Here is a 14,063-nt window from a genome sequence, read left to right as displayed (position 1 = left end):
TTTTTGGAGGGTCTACCATGTTCCAGGACTGTAAATTGTAAGTGGCAGTTTACAAACAACATTTCAAGTAAATTACAATTTTATGAAGAAGTGAACACTTAAACCATAATATAAAACCAAAGGGAATAAGCAGGCCTATATAATCTACATTATTCCAGATCCTTAACACAGTCCAAGTTAAAGGCATTTGAAAACTTTATGTGGTCTCAGAGTTCCAATTAGAATCTACTCTTCCAGGGTTCTTAATTACTCACTAGGACATGAAACTAATTATAGCTCCCAGTGGCCAAGTACATTGTATCAAACACCCAGATTAGAAAAACCCAGAGTTCTTATTCAAACAATTATTTGGAAGATATTTTTAGTTGGCTGTACATTTTGGTGATCCTAAAGTGAACTTTTCCAACCTGGTTATCCTGCAGTAAAAAAAAATCTAAGCACCGTTTATCTAACAAATATTCATCTGAGTGCCTACCTACCACGTGCTAGGAGTCGTGAATACAAAAGTGATCAAGTCATGGCCCCTGCCTTCAAGGTTGGGTTATAGGAGAGACTCACAAAATAAAGAGCCACAAAGAGGTGCCAAGCAGAAACTGAGGCACAAAGGAGGCAGGTTCAGCTCTGCCTGCAAACAGAAGGCAGGGAGCAATGTCAGCAATGACCTCACTGAGGAAGTAACGTTTAAACTAGTTTCTAAACTAGTTTCTAAACTAGTTTCTAAGGTACATGGAACCAGCAGAAGGAAGGTGAAGGAGGAGCATAAACAAAGACACAAGGGCATAAACAATATGAAAGGTGGGGCAATCAGTTAGCAAGGCTAGGCCAGGAATTATCCCACAGTTAAGCAATGTGGAACCATAAAACAACTTTAAACAATAAACTGGTTTTAAAAACTTGCACATGATGTTCAGAGTAGCACTGTTGACAATAGGCAAAAGGTGGAAACAATTCAAATGTCCATCAACTGAGGGACACATAAACACAATGTTGTATATCTATACAATGGATTATTAATCAGCCATAAAAAGGAAAGGAGTTCTGACACATGCCACAACATGAGTGAACCTTGAAAACATTAAGTGAAAAAAGCCAGACACAAAGGTTGCACATTATATTTATCCATCTATATAAAATATCCAGAATAGGCAAATTTATAGAAACAGAAAGCAAATTAGTGGTTGCTCAGGGGAAGGAGGGGAGGGATAGGGAGTGACTGCTTCATGGTTAATGGGTTTCCCTTTGGGGGTGATGAACATATTCTGGAACTAGTTAGTGGTGATGGTTGTACAACATTGTGAATGTGATAAGTGACACTGAATTGTACACTTTAAAATGGTGAATTTTATGGAAAATTATAAAACAAAAATTAATAATGCAGAAAGTTATAAAGTGGAACGTGAAAATTCTTCTCCACATCCCCACTTCTCCACTCCTACTCTACAAAACTGTTATTTGGGTGTTTTTTGTTTTTGTTTTTGCGGTACGTGGGCCTCTCACTGTTGTGGTCTCTCCCGTTGCGGAGCACAGGATCCGGACGCGCAGGCTCAGTGGCCATGGCTCACGGGCCCAGCTGCTCCACGGCATGTGGGATCTTCCCGGACCGGGGCACGAACCCGTGTCCCCTGCATCGGCAGGCGAACTCTCAACCACTGCGCCACCAGGGAAGCCCTTATTTAGGTTTTTAATTTTAATACTGCCTTCCAGAAATATGTTTTATAATGTGTGTATATAAGTGTGTGGGTGAATGGAGAGTGTTGTATGGTCATACACTTTTTTGTCCATTTAAACTACTGGGAAATCTTTGGGTTCTTAAATTTCCTATATCAGTATATGTAAGTCTAGAAGAACTCACTTTAAATTAGAATTATCTTATAATTGTTTAGCCTTCAAAGCTTTTTTAACTCACGAATCAATAGCTGGTTGATAAATTGAGGTCAACACAGCTGGGTTTTCAGGTGGAGGTTACTGAGGAAAGTTCATTCTGTCAAAATAATTTTTTAAAACCCAGTAACAGGCTGAGAAGAGAAAAAGCATTGTGACTATAGAAGCAGGTCTCATGGTGATGCCAACCTGAGCAGAACCATGATGAGAAGAGAAGGCATGAAGGGTATTTATTATGAAACGGTTTCAGGTAACAGTGCATGAATAACTAATTCATGAAAAACAAATCACCATTTCACAAGCAAAGGCACCAACTTCAACAGTCAAGAGAGTTTGAAAAACAGATCTCAATTAGAAGTTAATGTTAATGTTAATCAACTCTACTCCAATATAAGAGAAAAAAAATCTACCTCATATGATTGTAGAGTATTAATGTGATAATAGATAAAATATCTAACACAGCATGTAGTATATTGTTTGATGCTTAAAATATATGAGATACTTTAAAAAAGAAAAAATAAAGTTAATGTAATTTATCCTTTAGAGTCAATAAGTTAGTGTAATAACGTCAATGAAAAAATGCTTTCATAAAGGAAAAGGGTGAGGCTTTTTCGAAGGTGGGAAATAACGTCAAAGTAAGATTTGGGGGGAGATGATCAACATTTATTGCTCAATCTTTTTTTCTTTTTTTGTCCACGCCTTGTGGCTGTGAGATCTTAGATCCCCAACCAGGGATTGAACCTGGGCCCTCGGCAGTGAGAGTGCAGAGTGCTAACCACCAGACTGCCAGTAAATTCCCTATTGCTGAGTCTTAAAAAATGTATCATGGGCTTCCCTGGTGGCACACTGGTTGAGAGTCCGCCTGCCAATGCAGGGGACACGGGTTCGTGCCCCGGTCCAGGAAGATCCCACATGCCGCGGAGTGGCTAGAACTGTGAGCCATGGCCACTGTGCCTGCACGTCCGGAGCCTGTGCTCTGCAACGGGAGAGGCCACAACAGTGAGAGGCCTGCACACCGCAAAAAAAAAAAAAAAAAAAAAAAAAATGTATCAGAAGAGATGAATCTGTCTTCACCTTTAATCTTAGGGATTAAACTGGTATTTACAATTTAAGTACAGAACGCTATTATAACTTTGCCATTTGACTATCTGAAAACAAAGAGCTACACAGTGGCTTTAGGAGAGAGAAGTCATCCAATGTATAGTAATCAGATGTTTATTTCAGAGTTAGGATTAACACTCTGAGTCTCAGTTTCCTTGTCAATAAAATAAGGAAAAATTTTGTCACCCAGGGGATCAAGTCAAGGGTCCTTCATCTGTACCTAAACTGTCTCTGTAAAGCACAAGTGCACCTGTCTTAGGCAAGGAGGCAAAGAAGTGCCCCACTTCCGGTAAACTCTCTACTCCAGGCAAACTTGCAGAAAACCAAAAACTGACTGTATCTTCTAGCTGTTTTTACATAATTAGAACAAGAGGGCTTAACCACAAGAAAATGGCATAAGCTAGCCGAATTAAAAATTGGGACAAAGGTCTCTCTACAGCTCATTACCATCTCATTGTAATAAGATCTCTTCCCACCTGCGCCATACTGGTTAAACCCACTTCTGACCCAGACACTGAAGGACCATACAAGGGCTGAAAATAGGCATGAGCTGCATTCTGGAAAGTCACCACCCCTTTCCACAAGTCAGGATAATAAAAGATACCCGTGCCCCCTAGCCTCCTTCACCTCTTTCTATAGGAATTTCGCCTTGCCTGTAATGAGGAAAAGGTGATTTTAGAGCATGAGCTCCTCCTTCTCCATTCTTTGGCCAATGAATAAAGTTTCTGTTTGCTGCTAAAAAAGTAATTTCACCTTGTTGATGTGAACAATAACCAGGTAGGGAAAGAACCTAATCAGGAATCGGTAAGAGTTTCACCTCATAAAGTAGCCAGGAGAATTATGCTTTGCAAAGCACTGAGTACAGAACCTAGCACATAACAAGTGTCTAATAAATGTTCAATATTATCGTAGCTGTTAACGTGAGCAATAGCGCCATCCATGTACCTCCTGTCTACGAGCTTATAACCCAGTGTCATGGGCTAGAAACCCAATGCAATGTAAGAAGATGACTTACACACAAAATTTATTTCCTTTTTATTCATGTTATAGTATTTTAATGCACATCTGCTTAATATAACAAATGTGCTACTTATATTTTTATTGATCAAACTTTTAAAATCATAACTTAAATATACCATGGAACTCATTTTTAAAACTTACCATTGAGTAGCTGAGTGACCCACTGAGAATTTCTCTTGTATTTTGTTTTCTTAGTGCCTTGGATGCACCAGGAAAGAATAACACCTTGTTCTCCTCCCTAGAGGGGGAAGCTAAATATTAAGACCAGTGTGACCACAGCAGTCTGTATGAGTTGTTCTAGAACAAACAGAGCACAGGGGTGTGGAGTTGCCACTGAGCTGACCTAGAGGAAAGCCCTTTCCAGCCTGGACAGAACAACATAGTAATGGCAGCCAGATGGCTGGGATTAGCACCCAAGTGTAGCATCGTGTGGTCACAAAGGGCAGCCACGGCCACCATGGAAATGGATTTCTAACCGGTGTAAATGGGTTTGAAATTGTTGAATAGTCTCTTGTGAGGTTCCTCAATGTCCACAAAGCTGGATTAGCAGTAAAGGTAGGTGGTTCTGCATTTTACTGGCAACACGAAACAAACTGCACTCCAGGCTTAGGCCAAATAACTACGAGGCTCCTCCCTCTTGCTGTTCATCATAACCCCATCAGAAGGACCACTCTTAGGAGTACCTGGAAGACATGGGGTCCTGCCACCCCTCTGACATCCTGAAGTCTATCTCTAGGACATTTCAGATCAGCCAAGACCTGGGTACCTGGACCACCTCCCACTGTCCCCTCCCCAGAGCTTCAGCCCTACAGAATAGTTTTATGGACCCCCTTCTTCCTGTCACATCTTCAGCTCAAGAGAGGCAATCCTATGAAATGCTACCTTGCACTGGAAAGTTGCTAAGCATAATTATAAGAGACAGTGTCCATCTAGGAGAAATTCCCATCCGAACTCAGCATCAAGAACAGGGGCATTTCTCTTGAGCAATTGCTTTTAGTACAGATATTGCCAACTAGGTAACATGTGTCCTTTTAATGGCTGGCACCTAGGAAAGTTAGAGGCCAATAACAGTGTAGATCATTTCGCGATGCATTTTAAATCTAATTCCTAGCTTTGTTTTATGTCAACAACTGACTCTTCTCCCTTAAATGTATAAAAGCATCACCACTTGCCTGTGCCCTCTAGAGCTGCCTTAAATCTTTTCTACAAAAAGGGGGTTGTAAACACATGACCGACTGGATTCTCTTCTTGCAGGTAAGGGAAGTCCACCTGGCCTTTATCCCTAAATAGTTAGATCAATGCCCATTAAGTGAATGGGCATGCCATAGGCCTGCAGGAGATCCTGCCCACCACCTCTGCACCTGTCAGAAGCTCCCAGACAGTCAGCCATGTGTCAGATACACCAACACCTATGCTGCCTCACAGCCACAGCACTGAATCAACCAGACTGCCAAGAAATTCCAGGAATTCACAAACAACTTTACACAACCAGAAGGGTGGCAAACTCCAGTCATGCCCAGCAGTGTTGCTTCAAGGCCTCGAAGAATAAGTCAAATAGTGCTTTAAAAAAAAAAAAAAAACTCTCTGGAATTAGAAATGTCTTTTTTTTTAATCATCACACACAAATGTCTTTGTACTACACATCACTTTCAAAACACTTTTCTGATCACCTACTTTGTGTTAAAACAGCAAGACAATGTTGAGGAGCCTTAAAGACAATAGAGTGTCAGCACTCCTCATGACAGGAGGCAGCCGGAACTCCTGGAAAGAGCACAAACCTTGGAAATTAGGCAGACTTGGGTGTGATTCTTGGCTTTGCCACTTACTCACCATGACTGCAGTCAAGTCAACTAACTAGCTGACCCTCCATTTCCTCATTTGTAGAGTAGGGATAATGAAGAAGAAGATGATTATGATGATGTGGTCTCATCTCAGAACTGTTGACATATAAAGAATCTGGCAGAGTGTTTGACACAAATTATGACTTAATAAATGTTACCTTCTCTCCAGTTCACCTCCCACTTGTCAAAGAACTTTAAATCAGTTCAGTGAGTGAGAACATTCTATAAACCTAAGTATAATCAAAGGCAAAAGTGAAATAATCACTTTAGTGAGAGAAAAATAATAACAATGGCCAGTATTTATTGAGCAATTACTATGTGCCAAGTGCTTTACACACACTACCTCATCTGCCTTACCTCTTCTTCAGGGTGCTGTTGTCCACATTTTATAAGTGAGGGTACCAAGGCTCAAATATGTTAGGAAATGTTTCCAAGTAAGTGGCAGAGCTGGGATTTGAATCCACATAATCTGACTCCAGAAGCCATGCTCTTAACCACCAGGAAAACACTGGTTTGAATATATATGCAAATTTTATGGAAAAACAAAAGGCAATTTATTTCAACTGGGGGATAGTTGCCAGAGAAGCTTTTGGGAAGAAGGGGACATCAGAACTGGGCCTTGGAGGAAAAGCAAGATTTCATTTTGACAGAGGTGGAATGGAAAAGGGATTATATAAAGGAGGACTATTCCAGGCTGAGGGATTGTCACCAACAAAGTGGAGGTGCAAAAAGATATGATGTGCTGGGAAACAGTGAGAAGTTGACATGGATAGATATCCCTCAGCTTGTGGATACCTCATGGTAATCCTACTCCTACTTGCAAGAGAGAAGGATGGAACAGGAGGAAGTATTCGGGAAGCAGGTTAGGGCCAAATGTCATGTCTAAAATATCTTCCTGGGCCATTTGGATCTTAGAGGCAATAGAGGGCCATAGGTAGTTACAAAAGAGAAGACATATGACACTACCCATGCTCCAGGAAAGTAACTGTCAGTAATGTGAAAGAGATATTAGAATGGGGAAAGAGAAAACAGTTAGGAGGTTCCTGTAATACTTCAGGCAAGAGACAATGGAAGGCTGGACAGGACCAATGACAATGGAAAAGGGTGTGCACAAAGATACCCCAGGGGATAACTGGGGGGACCTGAATACTGATATGGGTGCCTGGAAAGACACTGACATTTTTGGCAAATAAGGAGAAGATAGAAATGGAAAAAGGAGAAGGCAGCTAGCAGTCCTTTGAAAAATAATATGATTCTTTGAAAAAGTGGTATAATTGTTAGAGATATAATTGTTAGTGGTATAATTGTTGAGCTGCAATTGACAGAAGGGTAGATAATAAAGATATTTCATTATCTCGCAAAAGAATTCAACGGTAGTAGGCAGCTCCAGGGACCATTAACTACTCAATGATGTAATTCACGTATGCATTCAATGATGTTCAAAGAGGGACTAGGCTGGTGCCTCTGAAAACCTCTTAACTTTTTCCTCATAGTCTCAAACAGTGGTGGCAGCAGCTCCACTCCTCGCATGAAAGTATCCAAAAAAGGAAGGACTTCTCTTCCCACATCTGTGTCTATTTATTAGGGAAAAAAATATTTCCCAGAAGCCTCTGAGATGACTTCCTGAATGCTGGAATGTCATCACTGGCCACCCTTAGCTACCAGGAAACTGGAAAAATAAGTATCCAGCAAACAGGATTATGATTACTATGACTGGCTTACACCATGATCTATCCATGAGCCAAGTATACTGCAGGCTATCAAGCTCAGAAAGTGTTAATAAGAAAGAAGTGGTTATGGCTAGTGAGTGGGTAAACAACAGGGTCTGCCATGAGCATTTTGAACAAAGCAATCTGCCTTCCAGAAAATGGGAATTTACAGGATGATAATGTGATCCTTGGGCATGAAAATGTTTCTGATGAAAGTGAAGCCCTGATGCAGCAGCCTCAGAAGGGATAGCTTATCCCAAATTCCCTCTTCAAAATGATAAGATATTCTGAGGTCTTGAGCTTATAGGAAGATGGGTCTTCACCTGGCCAAGCAGAAGGAAAAGATGACACACGACCACTAAGTTTTGTGATTCAGACTATGAGAACTCCTGGTAAAGCAAGATGATGATGCAGTCACAGGTGAAACACAACTCTTGCTCCTCCTAGAAGTTTTAGAAATTACAGAACATTGATTCATTTCCCTTAACCAGGGCTATTTAACCCTCTTCTGCATGTTCAAGTCCTATGTGTTCTTTAATGTCCAGTTCAATTTTGGCTTCCTTCATCAAGTTTTTCCTACCACCAACCAATTTGTATCCCACCATACTATTTAATACATTCACAAACATCTTTCTAATCCTATCATCAAATCCAATTAATTTGACCTAAATAGTTACCAATTCTGTCCACCTCTTTCTATCTCCATTGCTGATAATAACTGCTGATGTTTACTGGGCATGTGCTACGCTGCAAGGCATTATTCTATGCACTTTACAATTATTAATTCATTTAGTCTTTTCAATAGCCCAGTGAGGTAGATTATAGTAATCATTTTATACTTGAGGAAACTTGGAAATAGAATTGTTAAGTAACTTATTCAAATTCACATAGGTAATAAGTGATAGAAGTACTCTTGAGAGTTCATTTCTTAATTGATACATTACACCGCCTCTCTCTTCTAAGCCACATCCCATTTCACCTAAACTACTGCAACAGGATCCTATCTGATCTCCTTGCCTGCACTTAACTCCTCTCCAATGCATTCTTTACATCCTGAAGCTAAAATGATCTTTAAAAAAAAAAATGCAAAATTTGGTCATGGCACAATCCCTCCCCCAACTCCCTATGCCCTGCCTACCTCTCTAGACTTACATTGTGTTATCCTCTTCTAGAACTTTGGATTCTAACCACCTTGATGTTTTCATTCCTTCCTACCCCAGGGCCTTTGCACAGGCTATTCCCTCTACCTAGAAGGCTCTTCCCTACCTCCCAGATTAGTTCAAGTTCTTATAGGTCATAGCAGATTGTTAATCACGAGATGATCAACCTCACTAGAGCAGGGCAGAGTTTGCATATTTCACTCATCAGCGTATCTCCAGCAATGAGCCCAGTCTTTGGTTCAGGAATCAATCCACTTTTATTACAGGTACAATTCTAAGCTCCCTTGCTAAAAGTGCAAGTTCACTGAGGTCAGGGACTGTGCCTCAGGGAGGCGGGCTACTCTAGTAAAGAGAATATGGGCTTCCATGTCCCACCTATTGTAAATAGAGCTGCAGTGAACATTGGGGTGCATGTGTCTTTTTGAATTATGGTTTTCTCAGGGTATATGCTCAGTAGTGGGATTGCTGGGTCATATGGTAACTCTATTTTTAGTTTTTTAAGGAACCGCCGCACTCTTCTCCATGGTGGCTGTATCAATTTACATTCCCACCAACAGTGTGAGAGGGTTCCCTTTTCTCCACACCCTCTCCAGCATTTATTGTTTGTAGATTTTTTTGATGACGGCCATTCTGAAAAAGGAACAAAATTGGGTCATCTGTAGAGATGTGGATGGACCTACAGTCTGTCACACAGAGTAAAGTAAGTCAGAAAGAGGAAAACAAATATCTTACATTAACGCATATATGTGGACTCCAGAAAAATGGTACAGATGAACCAATTTGCGGGGCAGGAACAGAGATGCAGACGTAGAAAACGGACGTGTGGACATCGGTGGGGAAGGGGGTGGGATGAATTGGGAGATTAGGATTGACATATATAGACTACCATGTGTAAAGTAGATAGCTAGTGGGAACTTGCTGTATAGCACAGGGAGCTCAGCTCTATCCTCTGCGGTGACCACAGCAGAATATGACATAGCACTGCAAAGCAACTATACCCAATTAAAGAGAGAGAGAGAGAGAGAGAGGGAGAATATGGGCTTTGGCCATGTTAATTCAAAATCCATCTCTGGATGCATGATTTTTCAAGTCTCAACTTTTCTAACTTTAAGACGAAATAATCACACTGAAGACTAAAAGAGACACTGAAAATGATGTGCTAGTGAACCGGCAGCAAATGCTGTTTAGATCTTTCTTCCTAGATGCATCTTTGTGTCCCAGAGGGTCGATGGCATGAGCAGTGAGGCTGCACACCAGAGGCCCAGTGACCTCCCCCACCTCCCACATATTTCATCCCAGGCCACGGCTTCCTTCTCTACCTGTTGGCCTGCATGGGTGCCACCATGCGGAAATATGCAAAAATGCTACAGTGAGCAAGAGGTTAAGGATTTGCTAGGCACAGAGGGAAGGAAGGGGACAAAATGAACATGGTATGTGTTGCGTATCCACTAAGTGACAGGCATTTTCATACATTGTCTCATTTAATACTTAGCAAAAGTATCTGATTCTACAAGTGAGGAAACTGAGGCTCAGAGAGGTTAAGGTCTCACCCATGGACTTTGAACATGTAGGTGGTGGAGACCTGACTTGAACTTAGGTCTCCATAGGACTTGCTCCTGCTACCCCAGGGCACTACTTCCAAAACGATTCTCTGCCTTGCTGTTGCTTTCAGCTAAGTGTGCTTAAAAGACCCAAGACATCTTTACCTATCTTTAAAGTCAACTTGACCCTGCTGGAAGAATCAGATAATTTAGTAATATTTGAGCACACAGTGTCTCACAATTAATTACCTATCTGCAAATGAATTACACATGCTGGAGTTTTTCTTTCAAAAAGCTACATGCCACTTGAGTAGAAAAACTAACTCTGAATTCAAAATGCCCAATATTGACTAGAGAATTTTTTTTTAAATTAACCTAATTTTGAATGAGTTTTAATTAATGAACTAAAAGCAGTTAATCATTACCATTCTCTGGGCCTACCTGAAATGAAAGATTAGGTCTAGAAGGGAGAGGGAGAACAGAGGAAATCATGTCCTGTCTCTCTGAGATGCTACCCCAGCCCAGGGCTTGAAACGGAGAACTGAGCACCCAAGACCCCACATAACTGGTTGCATCACACAGCCTATATACTGAGGTTACCCAAAATGTAATCCATCCACTACCTGTGTCCGAATCTCCTGGGACCTTTGTTGGAATGCCACTTCCTAGGACCTACTCCAGGCCTACAGATTCAGATTCTCTGAAGATGACACCCAGGAACTGGCATTTTAACAAACACCCCAGATGTTTCTGATTCATCCCAAGGTTTGAGAACAGCTTTGGGAGCTCAGTAAAAAGATAAAGATCAACTGCATATTTATTTACTTCATGGGAATATAATTTTCTGTAAGAACCTTGAAAATTTTTAAATGAATAATATATTTATCCCAGTAACTCTAAAGGTGAGGCAGTCCCATTTTCAAAATGAAAGAAATCAAGTCTTAAAATATATATGACATGTCCACCCTTTACACACAGTCAGGGATCAACTGCCTTGCACTTAGGAGGAGAGCAATAAAACAGTTACCATTTCACTGATTAGGACACTGTATACTGTAAATCTAATCCAGTTGATTAACTCACCTTTGTATCCGATTCCTAGTTCATTTTGTCTTGTGGGGGAATGGCATTTTTCTAAATTTATAACTTCAATATGCTCCTTAGTTATGAACAGACTCCCTGACTCAACTACTGATTTCATGTTCAGGACACTCTTTTATTCTTCTTCTGTACAACCCCCAGAAAAGGTAAATTTTTAGATAAATTACTTCCTTTTCTTCCTCCTCTCCACTGGTTAAAGACAGTCCCCTAGTCAATTCTCTCACCTGCCATCCTACCAATTCAAATTTTAGAAATGAAAATTTAAATTGTAAAAAGAAACCTAATTGTTGAACAATTCCTTGTGATTAAGCAAATACCTCTAATCTTGCCCTGGTCTAGCAGTCTCTCTTCCTTTGCTTCTTGGGACTTGTCCCAAGCCTAAGGCATCCCTGAAACTTGAGGGTCAAGTACCCAAGGCAACAATTCATCAGTCTCAGGGTTTACTGGAGTCTCCCCATTTGGGAGAGCTCTGAGAGTTTCATCACCTTGGAAACACAACAGCAGGCTCCCCGAATATACACAGGGAGTATAGATTTTTAAGCACCAAAAGAAAACAGGGTTTAGTTATCCCCAAATGTAAGAGTCACGATTCAAAACTGTCACTGACTCGGAAGCATCTTTAGTCAGGAATAGTATCTTCAAGCTGACAAGTTCCAAATATGTGTACTTATGTTAACCAAACCAGTAGTTGGGGAAAAGCTCAAAAATAACCCATCTCTATCTTTAATTTTTCTCCTAAAAATGGAATGGCTTTCACTGAAACTGGCCAGGCCACTGCCAATACAGCTACCACTGGTGTGTATGGAACAGTCAAGTTACCTATGTCGTTTGCAGAAATCCTGATTTTGGAAATGTAAGTGTGAAAGATACTCTCATAGAAGACATTTTGAACCTTAAAATGGAACTGCTTGCTTTGATGCAAATGGCTGGGGGATGGGGTTGGGTGGATAATTTATCTCAGACTATTCTTTCTAGTATTACAGGTTGTCTAGTCTGAATCATTCATGTATTGTTTGCTGAATGATCAGGTGAATGAAATCAGTTCTTTACTTATTCCAATGCACTGAAAGGGCTCAACCACACTGATCAAATGACCCTTCTGTTATTTCTTTCACAATAAATTCAATCAAATTTACGGAGCGCCTAGGTGGTGCCAGGCACTGTGTCAGGCTCCTGAGATACAAAAATGAATGAAGCGCGGTGCTAGTTTATTAATGATCTCTTAAGATTTGGCAGGGCACAGCCTCGCTCCCTGCCACCACAGCCTGCACGGCTGTCGAACCAATCGTGGGTGTGCGTACTCCATGGCTCCCAGCACCTGGGAACACTTTACTCCCAGTCCAGCCCACGAACCCAGTGCCAGGGCTCTCCCGGCGTTCTCCCAAAGCCAAAACGCTCAAGTTCAACTCCAGCGCCGCGGCGCCCGCTCCACACGGAGCTAACTCCGGGCTCCGCGGCTCACGCGGCGAGCTTCCTTCCACCTGTCCGCCCGCCCGTCAGGGTGCGCCAGACCCCGCACCCGCTTACTTTGCCGCTGTCGCTCACACCAAGGAGGTGATCCCGCAGCACCTCCATGGGGCAGGTCCAGGTGGAGTGGACGAACGTCCCTCGGAAGATGTGCGCCAGGGGCGGCATCCGGGCGGCACACATGTCAGCGGTGGAGCGCAGTGCGGAGTCCGCGGCCCAAGGAGGGCGCACCGGGCGGAGGCGCGGCGAGGATTCCCTGCGGCTGCGGGCAGCTGCCGAGCCGGCACCAGCGCCGGCCTCGTCCTGCCCCCGCTTCCCCGCGCGATCGCCTGCCCCCTGCAGACCGCGCCCAGGGGCTGGCTCCCTGCCTCCTCGATGCCAATAGGATTTTTTCTCCCGTGAGTTGGCTCCAGTCTCTCCTCCCCTGCTTTAGTTTTTGATACGTTAACTCTTTGAGTTTCCGAAATCACCGTTCACGCTGCGGTTCTTTTAACCGTTGGTTGTTGTCACCCACCCAGGGGGCGGGAGATGAAGGAAGGAGCTGGAGGATTCAGGATTCCATCCCTGTACCTTTAAGTGGTCATTAAATTCGCTTTTGCCGCGGGCCCCAACTTCCTCCACCTTCCTTTAGTTGTCACGCCCAGAGTTGCATCTATCTCCTTTCCCTGCCCTTTAAACTCTTAGGGCTATTTGTGGCCAAACCCTGGAACTTTTCAACCTGTAGTAACCACAAGGTCTGAACGGGCACGAGTTCAGTGCCAGGGTGACAGGTCTGTTAGGGCTGCCTACTTTACCAACCAGTTTCATTTTCATTTTCTGCGGGCTGAAGAATTTGTCCTAACCTCATGTTCTGAAAGCATGTCTTACAGAATTATGGGGGCCCCACCAGTGAAGGCTAATCTCGACCCCAAAGTTCCTCTCTTCACCTGAGGCCAATGTTTTGGGCCTTGTGTCCACCCACAAACAACTCCAATTCCAGTTTTTCTCATACCTAAAATAAATGAATCTCTTTGATTTACTTCCAGTTGTACAGGGGGAGAAAATTAAGTACTCAAGCCAAGTAGCTAAAAATGGCAGTGTGGCATGGCTTGGTGGAAAGAGTCCTGGATTAGGAATCAAGAGACTATGGTCAATGCAGGTGGGACTCAGCATCCTTATCCTTGTTTGTGAAAATGGAACTGGGACTGGGTGGTTGCTAAGATTGATTCTAGGTCAGCATTCCTTCCCTACAGTATGTGCACA

At 42.4% G+C, this 14,063-nt stretch overlaps 1 protein-coding gene across 2 annotated transcripts in view; it reads right to left on the bottom strand.

Annotated features, from left to right (window-relative positions):
• Positions 1-13,354, bottom strand: part of GDA (guanine deaminase) — a 135,096-nt gene extending 121,742 nt beyond the window's left edge. For both annotated transcript variants that reach the window (XM_004276388.4, XM_033440180.2), the window contains exon 1: positions 12,882-13,354. In XM_004276388.4, coding sequence (XP_004276436.1) covers positions 12,882-13,004 — 123 coding nt within the window. In that variant the 5' untranslated portion in view covers positions 13,005-13,354. The remainder of the gene's footprint in view (positions 1-12,881) is intronic.
• Positions 13,355-14,063: the final 709 nt, after the last annotated feature.

Source organism: Orcinus orca, chromosome 6 (genome assembly GCF_937001465.1).
Source record: "Orcinus orca chromosome 6, mOrcOrc1.1, whole genome shotgun sequence".
NCBI classification, from domain to species: Eukaryota; Metazoa; Chordata; class Mammalia; order Artiodactyla; family Delphinidae; genus Orcinus; species Orcinus orca.
This window is presented reverse-complemented; position numbering and strand designations above follow the sequence as displayed.